Source organism: Erythrolamprus reginae, chromosome 1 (genome assembly GCF_031021105.1).
Source record: "Erythrolamprus reginae isolate rEryReg1 chromosome 1, rEryReg1.hap1, whole genome shotgun sequence".
NCBI lineage: Eukaryota > Metazoa > Chordata > Lepidosauria > Squamata > Dipsadidae > Erythrolamprus > Erythrolamprus reginae.
The window spans coordinates 181,792,720-181,815,130 of NC_091950.1; the positions used below are offsets into that span (position 1 = coordinate 181,792,720).

At 38.8% G+C, this 22,411-nt stretch overlaps 2 protein-coding genes across 8 annotated transcripts in view; one reads left to right on the forward strand and one right to left on the reverse strand.

The window, feature by feature from the left end:
* The window catches only part of TANC1 (tetratricopeptide repeat, ankyrin repeat and coiled-coil containing 1), a 206,029-nt gene extending 184,696 nt beyond the window's left edge, over positions 1-21,333 (forward strand). For all 3 annotated transcript variants that reach the window (XM_070731570.1, XM_070731572.1, XM_070731571.1), the window contains exons 18-26: positions 3,153-3,231; positions 5,541-5,674; positions 7,116-7,239; positions 7,512-7,687; positions 9,512-9,644; positions 12,118-12,209; positions 16,132-16,278; positions 16,931-17,031; positions 18,798-21,333. In XM_070731570.1, coding sequence (XP_070587671.1) covers positions 3,153-3,231; positions 5,541-5,674; positions 7,116-7,239; positions 7,512-7,687; positions 9,512-9,644; positions 12,118-12,209; positions 16,132-16,278; positions 16,931-17,031; positions 18,798-20,148 — 2,337 coding nt within the window. In that variant the 3' untranslated portion in view covers positions 20,149-21,333. The remainder of the gene's footprint in view (positions 1-3,152; positions 3,232-5,540; positions 5,675-7,115; positions 7,240-7,511; positions 7,688-9,511; positions 9,645-12,117; positions 12,210-16,131; positions 16,279-16,930; positions 17,032-18,797) is intronic.
* Positions 18,566-22,411, reverse strand: part of WDSUB1 (WD repeat, sterile alpha motif and U-box domain containing 1) — a 37,491-nt gene continuing 33,645 nt past the window's right edge. For 3 of the 5 annotated variants that reach the window (XM_070731575.1, XM_070731574.1, XM_070731573.1), the window contains exon 12: positions 18,566-19,005. The gene's annotated coding sequence lies outside the window, so the exon portion shown is untranslated. Of the gene's footprint in view, positions 19,006-20,785; positions 21,950-22,411 lie in introns of those variants that run through there. The other 2 variants (XM_070731578.1, XM_070731577.1) reach the window with 1 other exon arrangement.

The window sequence follows — 22,411 nt, forward strand, 5'->3', positions numbered from 1 at the left end:
TGTAATATTTTTATTGCCCCTTTTAATAACATGTTGAACTCTATGCTCTGCGTGGAGTAAAGCATGACTGGGACTCCTCTGTAAATAGAAGATTCCTTTTGGTTTTAAAATAAAATCCAAACGAAGTGAAAAGCTTCTATTTAATTGGAACCGAATATCCAGATAGTGATTAGCAATTTGTGATTCAATTCATATTGAAATGGTTTGCCTTTTCTGCGTGTTCCTTCATTATATGGTTAGCAGTGGATCCTGTAGGGCAGGGGTATCAAACTCACGTCATCACAGTGTTACATCGTGACTTTTTTACCCTTCGCTAAACTGGGCATAGGCATGGCCAGTGCATGACACCCCTGCTGTAGAGTCTTCTTAAAGAAATTATCTGTAAAGAGCCAGTAAAAATAAAGGATTGATTCTTTAATTTTTTTTGTTTTAAGTGAAACAAAACATGTATCTAAAATAGTGTGTTAATATTTTAGACTAATGTGAATGTTTGTATGTACGTACGCGTACACATGCAGGATATCTCTTTTGATTCACACAGATAAGTTATAAAATTGAGCCTCATTTAGAATTTTATGGAAAGAGCTTACAAAATGTTTTCAGGGAAAGGTTCGCACACACACCTTCCCACGTCACAGTCCTGCCAATCCTCCCTTCTGTTTGTTTTTTTAATCTTTGCAGCTTTTTTTCTTTAAAGCAAAGATCATTCTTTACTGATGCTTTACTTTTTCTTTTCTGCTTCTTAATTGTTAACTTTTATTGAACCCTCCTATCAGAGGCACCTAAGATTCAAACTTCAGGCTCCAAAAATTCCATTTCAAAAAAAGACAGCATTGTGGGAACAAATGTTCACCCTCTAATGGGCATAAATGGCTTTTTGTTTTGTTTTGCAAAAGGTCACAAAGCACAGGCAGGCATCTATTAAACTGGGTTGTTGCAATCGGTCCTCTCAATTCGTGAGCCAAGAGACTTCTCAATAAGACATTCCTTTGAAGTTCACAATCACACCCAGATCCCTAGCATAGAAGTGACCTCTTACCCAAATATCACAGGTTTTCCCTTCAGTCAGACATCTATCTCCTGGGAGTAGACATGGGAATTTATAACAGTGCAGTGGGCAAGCAGGCTATATGGATGAGGATTTTCTGTGCCAGAGAATGGGGAATTTGAATTGAATTCTGCTGGGAATATAATTGCTGAGAATTAGAAGTAACAAAAAAATCCTGTTATTGTTCATTTCTTGGTCAAAAAGCACAAGAGTATCTACTACCCTGAACTTTACCTCACCAAGAAGGAGGAATTGGTTGAAGAATGGTGATGAATACATTGTGAGAAAATGATCGTGTTTATCTTTGAATTTATAATACCCAAAAGAAAAAAAAGTACCGAGTCATACCTGCATAGCAGACTTTGATGAGCTGTGAGGGAGGAGAGGTTAATTTCATTGGCTTGAAATCCTGAAAGAAAAAAGGATCCAGGAAGGATGAAACAGGATATGAAGAAACAGTTGTAAATAACTTTTATAAAATTAGAAGATCTCTAAAGAGGCCATCATGGATTTAGGCGGAACTTTCTAAAGCAGGAGTCCCCTACCTTTTTTGGACCTCAGGGACCACCAAAGTCATAATTGTAAATCATAAATTATAAATAATTATTAATTATAAATCACTGGATTTGGACTACCAAATTTATAATTTTAAATCCCATGGACCCTAATTCATAATTTTAAGCCCCACAAATCACTAATATGATTTTTTTTAAAGATAAATACATTTATAAAATAATGATCAGAGAACTTCAATTTTATTAATATGAAATGCACCTATTTAATATAACAACATTCTGAATGCTTATTTAATTATAACAAAATCATAAATGCTTATTTAATCAAAACAAAAACTTTAAAGGTTGTTTTAATTGTTACAAAATTATTAAAATTAGTGCAATTATTACAAAACAATGAAGCTTATTTGGCAGTGGCTTGCTGATGTTGGGAAAGTCAGTCCCATATTTCAGAACTGCAGCTGTAGTCCCTCCTCTCCTCTCCCTTCCCACCTTTTCTTCTTTCCTTTCCTCTTCTTCCTTTCCTTTTTTCCTTGCTTTTCCTTTTTCTTTCCTGCACCCGGGTGGAGGAGCTGATCCAGGATGACTAAAGAGCCACTCCTGTGACTACCACAGCTCTGGAATATAGGACTGGTCCATGGTGGGGCTGGAAATCTCTGCCATAGGGGGTGGCACATGCAATGTGCAACTTTGCAGGGGGTGAAACATGCAAAAAGGAGCATAGCCCTCACCGTCTGAAATGAAATAATGGTGCTGTTGCAGCAGGGGACTCCATTGGGCCAAGGCAGAAGTTGCGATGGCTTGAAGCTGCAGGAGTTTAGTGCTACTTGCATTTGCGCAGCATCAGCATTCTGCCTCAGTATATTTGCGCCAGCCGTTGTTACAAGGCAGCCATTGTCTCCTGTCACTTGGGTCTCAGAGAGGTAAACAGCGTCCGGTCCAAGGAGCAGCCAGAGTTTGCTGTCCATTGCGGATGCTAGATTGGCCTCTTACAAGCTCTTGTCTCTTGAGGAGCACTCGTTGAAGCAGCACAGTGTACTCCTGTAGCTGCACATTGCAGAGAATAAGATACCAATAATAGACGCATTGTCTTCTGAGACACTCTATTGGCAACTTCTGATGATGATCTAATTCAGTGATTCTCAATCTGTGCTCCAAGGATTCCTTGGGGGGGGGCAATGTCATCACAGGGAGTACACCGAAGACCTTTGAAGAAATGTTATGATTTAAATCTTGAGTTAAGTTTTGGGGGTCCAAGGTCATAGTTTGTGGCCAGAAAAGGTATTTAAAGACGGTCAGTGGTGAAGGTTGAGAACCACTGACCTAGTTGATGAATATTGGGGAGTTTTAATTTAGAAATTTTTAAAGCTAAAAGGCAAAAAGACCAGGTATTCACAAGCTATAACTGTGTCAACTTTGCTGTTAATTTAATGCAGTACAATCTATGTATAATATGTCCTTTAATTGAAAACTAGTGTTTACACAAGTTCATAGTAATGAAGTGCAACAGTTGAGCAAACTCATGATTTGACGGATTTCATCAACTGTTTTCCTTCTCTCTTCCTCCCTTTTCATTTTTCTTCTCTTAGGTCATTCGTTTTTTGATAAGAATTGACAAGGAGCCTAAAATTGATATCAATGAAACAGATACTTTGTGGGGAGAAACAGGTATATATGCTAAAAGTTTTTTAAAAAAACCTTTCCAAACAATGGTACATTGTAAACGCTGTGTGAAATGTGTAGATTTAGAGCAATGCTTACCAATGGGTGGAGAAAAACACACACAATTATCAAGCTTAATTCACTATTGAAAACCTGGTGATTGTGATGTGTACCCAGAGATAGCAACGGTAGTGTCAAGGTGACTATATCATGGTACTAATACTCATGATAAGCATTAATAGGGAACTGAACCTTTTAAGGCTGTTACCTTCTGTGAAACAGTGTTAGACTTGAAAATTCATTTTTTTGTGTATCATGGCATTGCGTGTTTATTTTAAAGTTTGCTTGCTTCTTTTGTCAGAACCTCTTCCCATTTCTCTGTGGAAAGTGTGCAGTGAAAGTGTATTTAAGTAAATGAAGTTAATGCAGCTTCTTATCATTTTAACGTTTAATTCTAATTAGTATTTCTGTTTGTCCCCATGTATATCTGCCTGGAATTCTGGGGTCAGAATGGAAAACAAAAGAGATGAATCAGTCATGGCCAGATTCAGTAGTGCAAAAGCTACTATCCTATTTTGCCAGAAAAAAATGTATGCTAGAAATTAAATTCCAATAAATTCCATCTTTCAGCTATGGCGAGGAGGGCGTTTGCCCAGGTTCGCCTGGTGCACCAGTTGCGGCCCTATTTGGACAGGGAGTCATTGCTCACAGTCACTCATGCCCTCATCACCTCGAGGTTTGATTACTGCAACGCTCTCTACATGGGGCTACCTTTGAAAAGTGTTCGGAAACTTCAGATGGTGCAGAATGCGGCCGCGAGAGCCATCGTGGGGCTTCCTAGATTCGGCCACGTTTCTGCAACACTCCGTGGCCTGCACTGCCTGCCGATCAGTTTCTGGTCACAATTCAAAGTGTTGGTAATGACCTTTAAAGCCCTACATGGCATTGGGCCAGAATACATCCGGAACCACCTTCTACCGCACGAATCCCAGTGGTCCCACAGAGTTGGTCTTCTCCGGGTCCCGCCGACCAAACAATGTTGTTTGGCGGGCCCCAGGGGAAGAGCCTTCTCTGTGGTGGCCCCGGCCCTCTGAAATCAACCCCCCCCCAAAATTAAAACGGCCCCCACCCTCCTTGTCTTTCACAAATTACTCAAGACCCACCTTTGTCGCCAGGCATGGGGGAGTTAGGATATTCCTTCCCCTAGGCCATTACAAGTTATGTATGGTATGTTTGTGTGTATGTTTGGTTTTTATAATAAGGGTTTTTAGTTGTTTTATTAAATTGGATTGTTACATGTTGTTTTTTATCATTGTTGTTAGCTGCCCCAAGTCTGTGGAGAGGGGCGGCATACAAATCCAATAAATATAAATATAAATAGGTTTTGCTTATTTTGTGTCAGGAGTTAGCTGTGCACAAAAGCCAACATTTGTGAAATGGAGATTATTTGAAATGCCATGTGAAATACAGTAAAGCAAACGAGACAGCATTATATGGAGCTTTCAGTTGTTTGAATCATTTAACTGAAAAATGTCCTTTCCTTCACCCCAACTTTTTTCAACATTTGTGGTAGCATTCCTCTGGTCTAATGGGTCGCTCTCATATTTTCCATTTTGCATCAGCTTTTTGTTTAGATTTTCATTTAAACTTCTTTTCCTAAAGTCAGAATTCATCAGACAGAATAGAGATGGGATTTTTCAGCTAGAATGGTTAGCATTCCTGAGCATTGGGTTTTTTGGGGTTGTTTTTTTTTTTACCCCAGAGGAACTTGTTTGTTTAACCCCAGTGCAAGCTAATCTTCGGCCTTGCTTTTTCCCCAATATGGTATACTTGAGATTCATTGTGTTTGTATCTTAAGTGACCTTAGAACTATGAGCATTACTGAGATAGAAGACAGATCTGCATTCTGTTTTTGCTAAGGTAACTAGCCTTGCCTTACGCTACCCAAAGTGATCAGTTAGAAAGTATAAATACAACTGTCAGACTACTTGGGTTAGCACAATCCTAAAATAACTAGAGTTATTCCCAATGCCAAATGACATGTCATTTTGTATCCTGTAGTATTTCAGATAAAAGTTCAAGCCTATTTTTAAAATTTAGGTTGAGTCAAATTAACCATATTAAAATATGGGCGAGAGTTCTGATACAAACAGAGTTATTTTCCTCTCTATAATTATAATTAAAATCTGAGGGTAAAGGGAAGTTCCCTTTTAGTGATTATTTAATGATATGCTCGATGTGGCCGTAATGCATAAATGTTCTTATGTTTTTTCCTTAAAGTTTCTAGTCCCCTTTTTTTCCCCTTTCATTTTTAGCATTGACTGCTGCTGCTGGGAGAGGAAAACTGGAAGCGTGTGAGCTGTTACTTGAACACGGGGCTCTAGTTACAAGACCTAATAAGAGAGGGATACCTCCGCTTTTCTGTGCCGTGCGTCAGGGGCACTGGCAGGTGGGGCTATACTGTTATGCATAAAACAATTTCATAATATCAACTCAAAGTAGCCATTTTGGAAATCAAAATGTAATCTGATGAATTAATGAAAGCCGTGGCTTTGTTTAGATATACAGTGATACCTCATCTTTTCGAGATACAAACCTGGGGTTTAAGATTTTTTTGCCTCTTCTTACAAACTATTTTCACGTTACAAACCCACCGCCACTGCTGGGATGCCCCGCCTCCGGACTTCTATTGCCAGTGGAGCACCCATTTTTGCGCTGTTGGGATTCCCCTGAGGCTCCCCTACATGGGAAACCCCACCTCTGGACTTCTGTGTTTTTGTGATGCTGCAGGGAATCCTAGCAGGGGAATCCCAGCAGCGCAAAAACGGGTGCTTCACTGGCAGCGGAATTCTGGAGGTGGTGTTTCCCATGGAGGGGAGCCTCAGGGGAATCCCAGCAGCACAAAAACGGGCGCTTCAGCTGGCAAAAGGGGTGAATTTTGGGCTTGCATGGATTAATCGCTTTTCCATTGATTCCTATGGGAAACATTGTTTCATCTTACAAACTTTTCACCTTAAGAACCTCATCCCGGAACCAATTAAGTTTGTAAGACAAGGTATCATTGTACAGTGATACCTCATCTTATGAACCCCTCGTCATACGAACTTTTCAAGATATGAACCCGGAGTTTAAGATTTTTTTGCCTCTTCTTCCGAACTATTTTCACCTTACGAACCTGCCGCCACCGCTGGGATGCCCTGCCTCCGGACTTCCGTTGCCAGCCGAAGTGCCTGTTTTCGCGCTGGTGGGATTCCCCTGAGGCTCCCCTCCATGGGAAAGCCCACCTCCAGATTTTGCGATGCTGCAGGGGAATCCCAGCAGGGGAATCCCACCAGTGCAAAAACGGGCGCTTCGGCTAGCAACGGAAGTCCGGAGGTGGGGTTTCCCAGCGAGGGAAGCCTCAGCGAAATTCTTACTTACCTCTTTGAAACCTGATACATCTTATACAGCGGTGTGTCTTATAGTACGAAAAATACAGTAACTACCAATGTGTAAAACTAATTTATTTAGGAAAGGGGGAGGAGGAAAGGGGAGAAGAGGATTATTTATTGGACAAGCATGATTGGACACACAAGGAATTTGTCTCCAGTGCATAAGCTCTCAGTATTCTCAGTTGCAGACCAATGGTTCTGATAATAAATGGATGTGTATCCTTGAGATGGCCTGTCCCAAAATAGGCTTATTTTGCCAGATAATTATTTCTGGAACATCTCAGACATTTTCTGGGTCCCATCTTTACTTCTGAAACACTATACTGGTTTCAATTTGTTTCAGTCAGCTGGCCAGAGTTTATGTGGGTTCAGATATTCATGTGAAGGACCTATTTTTGTTTGTTTTCAGTCATTATGGTTTTGCAGCAGGGCTAATGAGGGGTTGTTTCATTTTTCCAGATAGCAAAGCTTCTGTTGGAACATGGTGCTGATATAAATGTAAGTGACAGGCAAAGCAGAACACCCCTCATGGTGGCGTCTTGTGAAGGACATCTGAGCACTGTTGAATTTCTAATCTCTAAAGGTACGATGAATACCTTCTCCAGAACTTTTATTTTCAAATGACCTTATTTTTTCAGTTATTCTAATATAGATAGTTATTATTGTTGTATTTCTGAACATAGATTGACTTTTATGAACCCAGGCAAAGACCAAAACTCCAGCTGAAATTAAGCAGCGTGTGTTGTGAACTTTCTAGAGAAAGCCAAGCACTTAAATGAAAAATGTCATATGTGATATTTAAATTTAAAAAAACATTTTCTCACTCATGTTTTGTTTTGTTTTGTTTGCATGTAGGTGCTGATATTTCATTAGTGGACAAGGAAGGCCTGACAGCATTAAGCTGGGCTTGCCTGAAAGGACATAAGAGTGTGGTCCAATATTTGGTTGAAAAAGATGCCAAAATAAGCCAAACAGACAAGAATGGAAGGACACCTTTGGATCTTGCAGCATTTTACGGAGACTCGGATATTGTAAGCCAAATGCATTTTATCTTTTCAGTCAATTTCACTACCTGAAATCAAGTAAAACTATTGTTACCTTTATCAGTTCAAGCACATTCATACTGCTCTTTTTTGTAGGTGCAGGAAAGACATTTAACATATTTTTAAATGTAACTGCTATTTAATGTGGAGCACTTTAGAAATGTGTATATTTTGCTCGTTTCCCAATTAAAATGCTATGTTACACCATCAGATCAAAATATTGAAAGGAATAACATTATAACCTGCTTACTGCCTAATGTCAGAATTGCATTGTTTGTTGTGATTTCAAGAGATGAGATGCAAAAAGATGCTTCACCAGAGGTCGAGCATAGCTTCTGTATTAATTTTTGTAGTTTGTATTTTATATATTTGTACATTGTACACTTTCATATATAGCATGGATATATAGCATATATAGCATGGATGCCTGTAACAACAGTCTAGCTGCAGAACTATTTATTCATCTAACACCTTTTTCTAGGTGCCCAACTCACATAGAGGTGATTCCCCATGGCTTACAATGTTTAAACATTTAAAAGATCCATCATATAATTAAAAACACCCCTACCCTCACCTCTTGTGGCAGAACAATACCATTAGATTAGCCACTTAATTAGTTTCATTTCCATTTGTTGTCCTTAGGCCCATCAACAAAGCAATGTTTTCATAGTCTTTTGGAAAAGGAGCAGGATGGGGACCATCAGTATCTTGGGAGGGGGGGGAAGAATGGTCCAAAACAAAGGGGCCATCATTGGGAAGATACTTTTTTGTGGTTCCACTAGATCAGTGATTTTCAACCTTTTTTGAGCCGCGGCACATTTTTTACATTTACGAAACCCTGGGGCACATTGAGCCGGGGGGGGGGGGGGGCTAAAAAAGTTTGGACAAAAAAATTATCTCTCTTCCTCCCTTTTGCTCTATTTCTCTCTCCCTCCCTCTTTCTCTCCCTTCCTCTTTCTCTCTCTCTCCATCCCTCTTTCTTTCTCTTCCTTCCTTCCTCTTTTTTGCTCTCTTTCTCTCTCCCTCCCTCCCTCTATGTCTTTCTCTCTCTCTCTCCTTCGCTCCCTCTCTTTCTTTCTCTCTCTTTCTTTCTCTCTTCCTTCCTTTCTCTCTCTGAGCTTCGCGGCACACCTGACCATGTCTCACAGCACACTAGTGTGCCGCGGCACACTGGTTGAAAAACGCTGCACTAGATGACAACCCCTAATTGATGAAACCAGTAGCATTCCCTGCCTCTCCACGCTGCTGGGGATGGATGGATGGATATAATAAAGGAGATATGAACCTTCAAATAACTTGGCCCTAAGCCATGAAGGGCTTTAAAAGTGATAACCAGCACTGTGAATTGTACCTGCAGCTTCTGCAGAAGAGATGACACAGGTGCAGGTCTAGTCTTGAGCAAAATTGTTCAAGCCGCTGTGTTCTGAACTAGTATAAAAGTATTAAAAGATACTTAGGGTATTTTATAGTTATTCGTAATGTAACTGGTTAAGAACTGTCTGTAGAAAATATTTTAATATGCAAGCTAAGTTATGCCAAAGGTTTCTTGAAGCTTGATGGAACACATTAAGAAATATTAATTGAACATTTCTTTCAAGCTTATGCTTCCTGGAAAAATAGCTGTAGAGCACTTTATGATCAAGTAATCTAAGCGTTACAGTAGGAAACTGATGTACAAAACAAATATATAAAATAACTGTTCCCGGTTGTATTGTTTCAAATTGAGGATGGAGTGGTTGCATCAGTTACCACAAAGTAATGTTGTTGATTTTTTTAAAAAGCTTTATTCCTTTACATTTTTATTGTTTACAGGTGCAGTATTTAGTGGAGAAGGGAGCCGTAATTGAGCATGTCGATAATAGTGGGATGCGCCCGCTGGACAGAGCCATTGGATGTCGAAATACATCAGTGGTAGTCACCTTGCTTCGAAAAGGAGCCAAGTTAGGTCAGTGAAAGGTGTTGAGTAAATAAAATGGTTCTGTTTAGCAATGTTTCAAAGTCCAAACTATTTGCACTAGACTCTTATATAAATATGATTTGGGTACTTACGTTATGCCTATCCTAAATAAATTGAGATTTCTAGCAATTCAGATGTTATCTATTATAAGTTACATTCTTAGCATGTACTGCAAGTGTCCAAAGCTTGGGCATTTACTCCCAGGTATCTTCAAATTTAATGCTGAATTGTAATTACAAATGAGACAAAAAGGTGAGAATTATTAAAAAATAAAAAAATAATCAGATAGTTCAGTTTATTCATATAAAATCTCACGTCTGTCTGTTTTTTAGAGTGTAGATCCCCAAAGATTACATATCTGTTACCGATCATGAAAAATCAGCAACTACAACAGAAACAAAATAAGATTAGAAAGAACAGAGTCATCCAAGAACAAGATAGAAATAGGTTATTCCACATTACTGAGACAAAACCCTCCACCATAAATCTCTGTGATAACTGTACAATATATATCCTGGATAGATTGCTTGTCTTCAGTTCTAACCATATCTAGGTTATATAGCAGTAATGGCGAACCTTTTTTCCCTTGGGTGCCAAAAGAATGTGTGTGCCCGCTATCGCACATGCATGAGTGCCTACACCCATAATTCAATCCTTGGGAAGGGCAAAAACCGCTGTCCCCACCCCCTGGAGGCCCTCTGGAGGCCAGAAAAGTCCTGTTTTCCAACTTCTGGTGGGCCCAGTAGGCTTGTGTTTCGCCCTCTCCAGGCTCCAAAGACTTCCCTAGAGCCGGAGGAGGGTTCTCCCAGCCCCCGGAGGCTCTCTGAAAGCCAAAAACGCCCTCCCGGAGCCCCTATGTGAGCCAAAAATCAGCTGGCTGACACACACATGCACGTTGGAGATCAGCTAGGGCAGTGGCTCACGTGCCAGCAGATATGGCTCCGTGTGCCATCTGTGGCACCCGTGCCATAGGTTCGCCATCACTGTTATATAGAATCATGTAGAATTTTAAAAGTAATCGCTAGCTATTGAAATTATAACCAGAAGTCTATTGGCTACCAATACATCACCCTAAATAGCGATGCTGGGCATTTCCAGAGACTGCATCCTGAGTGGGCTATGCATTTTTTTATTAATTGTCACTGTCAAATAGTTTTAAAATATAGCCCCAAGTAAAACATATTGCAGTAATCTAACCTAGAATGGCCTGGATGTTTGCTCTGGGTTTTCCTAATGCAGGTAGGGTTGGACATGACAATCCGACAGAAATCATTGGTCTAAAAGTTCTGGACCTGCTCCTTTGGGGCAGTACTCCTACTTCAGAGTGAATTTATAAAGTTATTTATATAGTTACTTGTAGACTGTGGACTCAAAGCATTCAGGAACAGAGAAATAAAAACAATAGTCTAACCTGATCTGATTAACACAGACAACCCTTGTATTGTTAATGTCCTTAATTACTGGGACAAACAAGGAGGCAGATGATTCCTAAACAACGCATCAAACTTGTTTGGGTTCATCTTCACCTTGGGTCTTCTCATTGGGACTCTGACTTCCTCCTGACTCTGAGGACCTCCATACTATCTCTGCTTCTTTGCAGAGTGCAATTCTTCTGTGCTGCTTTTGCTTCCCACTATCCAGATCAGTGAGGTAGGGACGGATCCATTTTTTGTGAAGAACTCTAGTTGAGGAAAGATATTTCCACACTTCCACAAGTGCTAAGATGGCAAATACAATTAGGTACGTGTAAGCCAAGAGCCACTCTCTTCAGTCCAAATGTCAAAACAAAAAAAGTTTGTGTTTTCTTTTTCTGCCCTCAAAATATAGGCTCAGTAAAACCTGTGAAAATCCTAGAATGTATTCTTTTAAACAGTACATCCAAATACTGAGGTTTGAAGGATAGCTGTAGGAATTCCAAAAAAACAGCAAAGCATGCTGATATAATCCAGTGCAGTGACATTGTTCTACCATACCTTGAGTTTCAGAGCCTGCAGAATCTGTTTCAAAGATTCTGTTTCAAACTGTGATTGTTGGAAGACAGGCTAAGGCATCCCACTTTTTATAGGACTCTTGGAGCATGAATAGCCAGCCACTTTGTGGAAATAGTTGATCTACTTGCAAGCAATATCCCTTTTTCATGTCAGGAATTATTTATTTGTTTGTTTGTTTATTTATTAGATTTGTATGCCGCCCCTCTCCGTAGACTTAGCCTGAAAATTCAACAACAACCCAAAAGCTAGGATTACCTTCTTAATTGTGTTCTTCGGTTGCAAAAGAGCTGGTTTCTTCTAGTCAAACAAACCGTTATGCGGTAAAACTTCACGTTCGGTTAAAAATGAGGAGTGAAGCACTCCTGATACAGTCAGCTATGAGGCACTGTTGAATTACATAAATATAGGAGTTGTCAATCATTTGAAAGATTTCTTAGAATGCATTTAAGTGTTACTTTTACTTATTTCAGGAAATGCAGCATGGGCCATGGCTACTTCGAAACCTGATATCCTGATTATCCTCCTACAGAAGTTAATTGAAGAAGGAAACATCATGTATAAAGTAGGTAGATACTTGTGGTAATTGAGATCTGAATGAATGAGTGAGAAGCTAATATATACTAGTAAAACATCCATAGTATGGATTGCTAAACTACTGTTACGTGCAGAGGGGCTTTGTACGGCAGTATATTTGCTTTTATTTGTAATATTAATAATCTTAGTCTTGGCTGCAGGAAAAATAAAAATAAAATAACTTCATTTAAAATATAAAGATGTAAGCAATGGTTTAAATGTTGATTTCTGTACTTACACATGAACTGTGCATGAATATAATGCAATGTAATCCTGATTCTAATAACATGTCTCTACAGTGAAAATCACTGGAAGAAATAATATTGGTAATCGTGAATCCCGTGTAATCTTACATAGGAGCAATAACAATGACTAGTTGTGTACTTCTAACCAGAATCTTCAGATTCACAGATTTGTGTCCGTGAAGGGTACAGCTCTGGAATAGTCATTTGGTTGGGCTGTTCTTTCCTATTGCAGATGTCCCTTCAGAGAGTAGGGTTAAGGAGCTTGATGTGAAGGGTGCTAGATGATTACTTAGAGAAATTGCAGTTCCAGAAAACTGAACTCTGATTATTCTTTATGGCTCTCTGCATGACACGTATTAGAGAATAGAAAGCATATTGTAGAGTGATGGACTGTGTTAACATAGAACAGTGCACTGCCTTGTGAAAAGCTGCATGAGGCCAGTCAGCAACATCCAAGTAGCAATGTTGGATGGGTTGGAGCTAGGAACACTCCATGAGTATCCCGATTGAGTATCCTCTGGCAATGGCAGCAGACATAAAAGCAGCCCTTTAAACTCTGATGAGCTATGAAGTAAGCCAATTCCCACCACGAAAGGCATGGAGCCTTGAGGTCTTTGTGACAAAAAAAATGTGCTGAGTTTTCTGGCATGCGTATAACTTTCCTTGTGTGGAATAATGCAAGGTTCACTGGTCTGCAGAGCACAGAGTTCTCTGGTGTGACATACAGAAGTAATTAACCAAGAGAACAATTTTCATGGTCAGCAGCCCTCGGAGAAGTAAGTTGCCTTAGGTCCTAGCAATTTTTTGAAATACTTTTGAGAGCCAGAAGATGGATACTTCATAAACTGAATCCATTCAATATCTTTTAAATTAAAGAGAGGGGAAAAGTGATTAAGGGAGTTTGTGCTTATTCTCCAAAGGGAAAAGAAGATGTGGGCAGCCTAAGCAGAATAGTGAGAAGTGGTGGAATACATTGGACTCTGATAACTGATCACTCTGCCCATTCTGAGACAAAAGAACCAGAGATGCAAGCTATTGCGAGACTTTGTCCCTCCTTTCCTCTCAATTTCATTTTTAGATATGGAGCCTGCATGGTGCATCAGCACAAGGGACTTTAAAGGAGTAACATGGGAGGCCGAACCAATCTAGATAACTACATGAGGCCAGTTTGATGATGAAGAGTAAAATAGCCCTTGATGCCTTAAACCAGGGCTGTCAAAGTCCTGGCCTTTGGGTTGGATGCTGGCCATGCCCACGTCTGGTTTAGCAAAGGGGGGAAGGTCACATAACATCACACAATGCCGTGGTTTTAATTGGCATTTGCTTTTAAATGAGGCATAGGGAACTGAGAGCTGTATTTTAAGGTGCACGGTATTTTCCCTGATGGAAAGACATAACGGTCCATCTCCCGTTAACAAGATGCCTACTGATGTCATTTTGCGGCCTTTCAAAAAGGAATTAAAAGCCCTGGCCAAGGAGTAGTCTTTGGAACTCAGCTCAGCACATTGAAATGATAAAGCTAAGCTTTAGAATCTTCCAGCACCATAATTTGCACAGGCCTTTGTGTGTGATGGATAAAAAAAAAAATCAACACATATAAAGGCAAAAAGTGCTTCCCAGCTAACAGCCATCAGCAGCTGCTCTCTGCAGCTACAACATGACCCCAGGAAATGTTGGTGTTGCTTTAAAGAATTGCCAAGTGATGCTGCACATACACTGGTGTGTTGTGAAGCGGCCTTTCTCCACATTCAAAACAACGCAAAGCTGTATTTTAACCACGGTGCACAGCAAGGCTTGCCTTAAGTCAAGTAAATGTATGAGACGACCAACCAATTTAAATATGCATGGACTTCAACTCCAGGAATTCCCCAGACAGCATATTTTGGGGAAATTCTGGAAGTTGAAGTCTACGGATCTTGTAAAATTGCCAAAGTTGAGAAGCTCAAATATAAGGCATTGTACTGCAAGTGGGGCAGCAGGGAGCGCCATTGCTTCTTCACACAGTTTCCAAATAGAAATTACGCAACAATTATATTTTAGATGAATGTGCACACAATTTAACAGAGTCTTGCTTAGGTTATATCTATCTCAGTGAAGTGGATACTTTATAGAGAAATGTATTGGCATTTATAAATACATAGCTCCATAAATGCTTTACTTCCAAACAAGAAGTTGTTTACTTGAAGAAATTTGAACTATCTCCAGATGTAACAGTGTTATATTAGTAGTAAAAATATATTGGATGTCTTTCTGTTCATTAAAAAGATCAGTATGATAACTTAATTTGAAATTAATTAAATGACTCTCAAGTTAAAGTTCAGATGCAAGTGAAAGATTGTATTTTAATGAGATTTACGGCATTGCACCTGATCACTCCTACTTTCCCTTTCTTTTTATAGAACTATCATTTGTGAATCTGCTTTTAATTAATCAATCTGGTATTGATTAATTTTGAGTTTAGTGGGTGTATACACACAAATATATATGCTTTACATATATACACATACATATATATGCTTTAATAATCAACTTTATAAATATTATCTAAATACAGTGGTACCTCTACTTACGAACTTAGTTCATTCCGTGACCAGCTTCTTAAGTAGAAAAGTTTGTAAGAAGAAGCAATTTTTCCCCTAGGAATCAATGTAAAAGCAAATAATGTGTGCGATTGGGGAAGCCACAGGGAGGGTGGAGGCCCTGTTTCCTCCCAGGAGATTCCTAGAGAGGCCCCACGGAAGCTTTTCTGGCTCCTTTTCCTCCTAGGACATTCCTAGAGAGGCTCCACGGAGGCTTCTCTCTGCCTTTTCCGGTTGCAGTTTCAGAGGCTCGGGTTTGTAAGTGGAAAATGGTTCTTAAGAAGAGGCAAAAATATCTTGAACACCTGGTTCTTATCTAGTAAAGTTTTTAAGTAGAGGTGCTTGTAGGTAGTATACAATTACTATGCATTCTTTCTTCTGAAATTTCTCTAAAGTTGATAAAGTTTCCATAATTCACTATAGCAATATAATTTACTCATAGTTTTGTAGCCTCTGAATTACAGTTTTGTACACTTTAATTTTTTTCTCCTTACATGTTAATAAATGTTAATAAAACAGAAAAATACATGCAAATGAAAAATTAATGTCTTTATTGCAAGCATAACTTGTTCTTAAAAGAATATTCAAAACACTGCCATGTGTTTATTCCTGGTGTGAAGCAAATATAGTTAAGTTTCATCAACCATATTATTTGCTTCTGTACTTGGTGTAAAAGATCATTATTGTTGAAATCTAGTTAGCTTCCAAAATGGAAATAGCTTCATAACTTTTAAACTGATTGGTAAGACGATATAGAATGCAGATTCAGATTTAGTGGGTTTTTTTAAGGAAGTCTTTGTGATCCCTACCATATCACATAGCAGACCCTTGCCTGTACATAGATAGGTCATGAAAGTAAACATGCAAGTGTTTCCTCAAACAATCTGCATGAAATTCCAAGTCTACTGTACATTATCCAGTAAATATTATTTTTAGTAAAATATGTGAAGTACTAACAGTATTACTGTTTATCAAGAAAATCAATCTTTTTTAGACTTTAATGATGCCCAATAGACTACCAGTTTATTTTAAAGATGAAAACACTTGTCAATTCAATAATATTATTGTTCTGTGGTTTGATCTGCAGAAAGGGAAGATGAAGGAGGCAGCACAGCGGTATCAGTATGCCTTAAGGAAGTTTCCTCGAGAAAGTTTTGGGGAAGAAATGAAAGCTTTCAATGAACTCAGGGTTTCCTTGTACCTGAACTTATCAAGATGTCGTAGAAAAACTAATGTAAGATTCTTTTCCAAGTTTTCCCCCATGATACAATTGGTATAATACTAAGTTAGCAGCTTTTTTGGATAACAGGCAATTGCCTTAAAAAAAAGTAATGACTGATGGTTTCATCAAAGAATATAGCATTCTTGGAAGTTTTGTCTCTTTTAGAATTGTTTAAATTAAGTGGGGGATGAGGAAGTGAACAGTGGGGACCATATAATTGCGTTCTAGACATTGGTTAAGCACTGAGTTATTTGACTGCTCGTGTGTCTTAATATTATATTAGTAGTAAAAAATATATTGGATGTCTTTCTGTTCATTAAAAAAATCAGTATGATAACTTAATTTGAAATTAATTAAATGACTCTCAAGTTAAAGTTCAGATGCAAGTGAAAGATTGTATTTCAATGAGATTTACGGCATTGCACCTGATCACTCCTACTTTTACAATATCTTTTACATACATACATATTTTACATCTTTTACAATATCTGATTTTTCAGACATCAAAGTATTTCTGAAAGCAATTTGGGTGCACACATCTTCGATCACAGATAGATTCAAACAATCATAAAAAATGGGATTAGGAAGATGTCTTGAGGTTATCGAAGCAGATACTCCTCAGTCAAATGATTACATTAATTTCTGCACTATGATTTTTTGGCAGGATTTTGGCTTGGCAGAGGAATTTGCTACCAAGGCCCTTGACCTCAAGCCCACCTCCTATGAAGCATATTATGCTAGGGCAAGAGCCAAGAGGAACAGCAGGTACTGAAAGCAATAATATTGCAATAATATTTATTTTGGTAATATTTTAAAAAATGTGTAAGAATGATGAATCAGCCTTGAATATTACATTTTGATAAAAGACTGAGAAGTTTTCTACTGGTTTCCAAGCTGTTAATGGATATTTTGTGTTAATTTTGTATTACTTTTATTTGTTTATGCTGGCAGAATTTCCAATCTTGGTGGGATACCATGATGGTCTATGGAGCTGAACAGAAAAATTCTTATGAGGAAAAAATTAATTGGGATGTTTTTGGAAGGAGCACAAAAATGGCTAAAATCACCTCCTTTAATGCCATAGCCAAACACTGACTTCATACGAAATTGAAAATAAGAAACCATTGGGATCTGCAATATACATGAAATAGGCCTACTATCCAAGTAATAGTAGGCCTATTTCATGTAGATTGCACATTTTTGGTATAATTTTCTAAAAAGAGGGAAAAGCATAATGCTTTGCTAAAAGCAGGGCTTGATTATGTGTATCCATTTCCTTTCTAAACTGAGGAAGATATTTTGGACTGGGCTATGCCTTGTCTAAAACTGCAATATGGGTCATTCTTTGTCAAGTGGACCAGGTGTCCACTTGACTGATTTTTGCAGCCTTATTTGAAAAGAAACCATCAAAAACAACATATATGATAGGAAAAAACATGCTCTTTCTAATGAAATAAAACTGAAGATGATTGAAGGTGAGGAAATAGAGAGCTCTGTTTCATGACCGTCAATCATCTTCATTAGAAAGAGCAAGTTTTTTATATCACTCTGTTTTCTCATCTTCAATCATCTCCATTTTTATTTCATTAGAAAGAGCATGTTTTTTCCTATCATATATGTTGTTTTTGTGATGGTTTCTTTTCAAATAAGGCTTCGATTTCACCTGGTCCACTTGCCAAAGAATGACCCATATATTAGCTTTTTTGAGTCATAAGCCACAAAACTGGATGCCAAGATAACAAATACATTTAACATCATTTAAAGGTTATAACAGAAAGTTATGTTAATTAAAACATTGCTACAGTATTATTCCATATTTATTTAATTTAGTAGAGTTAGGTTTTCTATTCTTTGTCAATAATTTTTGAAAGAGTTTTGAGGCCTTAGTGTTCTTGTATTTGGGAGTAGCAGATTATACTGTTTTGTTGCCCGTAGAAGAGAACATTTACCAAGTTATTTATCTTATCTTTATTTTAGATATCAAATTTATTTTTATACTATTCATCGACATAAACATTTTACTATTTTATATTTTTTGTACGCTCTCCAGATGCATATTGTAGCACATCCTAAGCATTATAGTATGAAATGTACATAGATGTGCATATGTCTTAAGAATGCAGTGTCGAGGGAAGACTACAATTCTGCAGGGGAGCCTTTCTGGTCTCCCCAGGACCATCCCGAATCTTCATAGAGGGGCGGCATACAAATCTAACAAATAAAATAAATAAATAAATAAATAAAATAAGTCTCCTTTATCTCCTTCAGAAGGAAGCCCATTGCAGAAAAGAAGCTACTGTCACAAAAAACTATTTTATTGCTATGGGTATTTTTGACAAGTTGATTGCTTTTTTGGAAACTGCTTTGGGAAATAAGGCCAGGAGCTGATCGTGCTATTCTTGAAAGGGATTTACAAGTGGGTTATAAAATACATAAGGGACTGCCAAAATAAATATACTGTGACTTGTTGTGGTTGTGAGAAGAGGAATGTGCCAAGCTCATTGTTTTTTTGGGGATTTCCTCCCTTCCAGGCAATTTCAGGCAGCCCTCGCAGATCTGCGGGAAGCCATAAAGTTGTGCCCTGGAAACCAAGAAATCAAGAGACTGCTCGTTCGAGTTGAAGAGGAGTGCAAACAGCTCCAGAGGACGCAGCAACAAAAGCAGCAGTGTTTTCAGCCGATGCAGCCGAGCAATGACTCTGACTACGAGGGCGAAGTACTCGTGCAGGATCACTTCAGCCTGGAAGAGATAAAAGAGGAGGAATTTTTATGTGAACAGGAACCTGGCCCAGCTAGGCCAAGACTGCCGCTTTCCCAGGCTTCTTTATCTTCTAGCAGAAACCCTCAGGAAGGTGCCCAGCAGAAACTTAGGCCTGTATCACCTCCAAACAGAGCCAGCAGTGTGTACATGCGAGAGCCTGGCCTGTCTATGCAGCCCACGAAACAAGCTCAGATAGTAAAAACCAATCAGCATCTGAATTCTGCCCAGGCTGGAGCAAGATCTAGTTCTAGTCAGTCGGGCACAAAGATTCAACATCTCCAGTATCTTCCTCCAAGCCCTGTGGCTTCCAGACACCATGTGACTCCAAACAATAAAGCGCAGCATTTAGATGGGGCGCACACGGTATCGGCAGGCAGTAGCTGTGCACTTTTCAACGAAAGGTTAGCAGCCGGCCAGGTTCCCTACTTGCAGCATTGTGACAAAGGATCTTCTTTCATGAGTAAGTCCAAAACACATGAGAAGCTGGCTATGCATCCTCCTCCATCGTTTAGTCAAGGGACAGGTGAATTAAGGCAGCAAAGTAGTGCCAGTTTGCTTTCTGTCAACATAGCACCTTCCAGCTCAACAAGCAGCTTGTCCTCCAGCAGCAGCTTTTCTGAGTGCCTGGCAGGACAAAACCTCGACACTCGACTCAAGGAGAACAAAGCTGGGCCGGCCGAACACCGGTCCCGCAGTATTCCGTTCATGGGGATCATGGATAAAACTGTACGCTTCCAACAGCAACAGATGAACCCCTCAACTCGCAGCTGGCACAGCCAAGCTCCAGAAGGGATCCTGAAGAGTTCTGGGACAGCTTTATCTGCAAGCTGTGAGTTTTCTTCCAAAACAGCAGCGAGCAACTCTGCAAGTCAGGGTTCATGTTTCTCTCACTCTTCCCTAATAATAGGCGACAATCTCCAAAATGGAACTCAGTCTAAAGAACTGGAGGAACTGAAGCACCAGGCATCTGCCAGCCCTCAAGAAAACAGGATAGGTAAGCCAGTGGCTCACTTATATCAGGAAGCTCTCTCCAAACAGCATTCTCAGCTAAGCAAAGACATTCATTCAAGTCACATCACTTCTACAAAACCAAAGCGATCTTTTGTAGAATCTAACGTATGATTCCATTGCAAATTAATAACAGGGATGAACCATGGCTTTTGGTTGGTAAAATGTATGGCAATAGTGGCATATAGGTTACTGCTATTAATCATAGGGAGTGCATCACAAAAAACGTGATCCTTATAGCTGCAATATGAACATAACCCAGCTATCCTTATTGTTTTTTTTGAAATAGGTTCTTAAAGTGTTTGTTAACAACACAGTTGAAAAGTTCCATTTATGCCAAACCTTGCAACTCTGGATTTACGCATATAGCAAACTAATTTTTCTTTTTAAAAAATTATTTTACAAATCTGCAGTCCTGAAGCTGCAGTGGTATATACAGTTACTGGGGACTAAGTCTCAATGAACATAAGTATAATTTACTTCTCAGACTATAGGATTGTGTTGTGAAACTCACTTTGTTTGGTCATGTATATTGTTTATTTGTTTAAATTTGATTAATTGGTCCCAGAGGATGGAACCCAGAGAACTTTTACTTTTGTCAATGATTATTTTCTTAGAAGGAAGACTGACTGTTTTTCTCCCACTTTTATAAACTTGGCAAATATAACCTATATCATCTCTACAAATATTTCAGCAGTGATATTTTATTCCATGCAATTGAGGCTGTCTATCAATATTGCAAGGCAAGAAGTAAAATTTTGCATGCATTTTATTCAACATCTTTGTTATTGCACTGAGTCATATGACAAGTTAACAACATACAATCAGCACTTTACATATCTTTTGAAGTGTTATATCAGAAAAACAAAGAAGGTCATAGAGTATTTTTATAGAACATCTAATATCTATCTGAGGGAGAAGCTTACATAAAGGCCATTGATACTTTCCACAATATGCAGTAGGAAATATCTATTTAAATTGCAAATTGTTCTTAAAGAGGCACATTTGTAAGAATGTTCCTGTAAGTAACAAAGGCTGGTTGTATAAGCTGTAAAATTCTGTAGCCCCTTTAACAAATTATTTCCATATGTACAGAAAATATACGTTACATTATAACAACTTCACACACCTTTTTTTAAAAAAAGCATTAAAAGGTCTGTTTTGGAATGACTTAATCTATTCTGTAGCTTATTTATTGTTTATCTTGGTATTTGTACAATCTTATTCTCTTGTTCTGTAGATCTATTTTTTGCACAGCTACTGTATTTTTCTCTTATTAAATAAAAGATTATTAATATAGTTATGGTTTAGTAGTGTAGTTTTACAGCACCATATTGAGAGATCATCACTAATGGAAGCTAATTAGGATCCATTTCAAATGTAAAATATATGAACAACCTGCATGGCTTACTTCTCTCTTCCAAAAGTGGTTGGAACCCAGTTAACATTTGTAGATCAACTCAACAGCTGGTTTCCAATGTTTCATGCCAAAACTTTGGTTGAATTGCCAACTTTCTATCTAGGCTGCACATCTGGAAAGGCACTGAAATAGGAGTGTACTCAATTGTACAAAGTTATAATGGATCATGAGATGCCGTTCTAATTAAACTATGCATAGTCTGGGAAGTTTTTCATTTTTGATCATAGTCCTCTGAAGATTGTAACAGCTAATAAAAGAAACATGGTTTCAGGACTGGTAATTCTGTAGCAGGACATGCAAAATCTAACAGCCCAGGGTCACAGGAACTGGAAAACTAACATCAGGTTCTTGCTCCTTGTGTTAGCTCTTTCTGAGCTCAACAAAACATGCCACCAGACCCATCTCACAAAGGTATATGGAAGACGACTGGGAAAGACAGACAAATCTTTCGCTCCCAAAGATCAAGCACCGGAGGCTGTCAGGGCCATGGTGTTCCTACATTATTTGGAATAAACAGGACCGTAAATATGTACACTCAAGAGATCCAGGGCAGGGGCAGAAAAATGTGTATCTCTCTAGCCTCAATTCCGTACTTCTGGTCTGCTATGGTCTGGGCCCAAGAGTTTTGGGAAGCTCTGATATCCAAATCAAGCTAGGAAAATTCACATAATTACTTTGCTTGTTGCTATACTCATAACAGAGCACAATCTATTACAAGCTATATACTGTAAGCCAGTGTTTCCCAACCTGGGCAACTTGAAGGTATCTGGACTTCAACTCCCAGAATTCCCCAGCCAGCATTTGCTGGCTGGGGAATTCTGGGAGTTGAAGTCCAAATATCTTCAAATTGCCCAGGTTGGGAAACACTGCTGTAAGCTATATAAAGTAAGTAATAAAACTTATTTTCCATCCCATGCATACTTAATCAAAACCAAGTCCTACGTCAATGGAATCCAT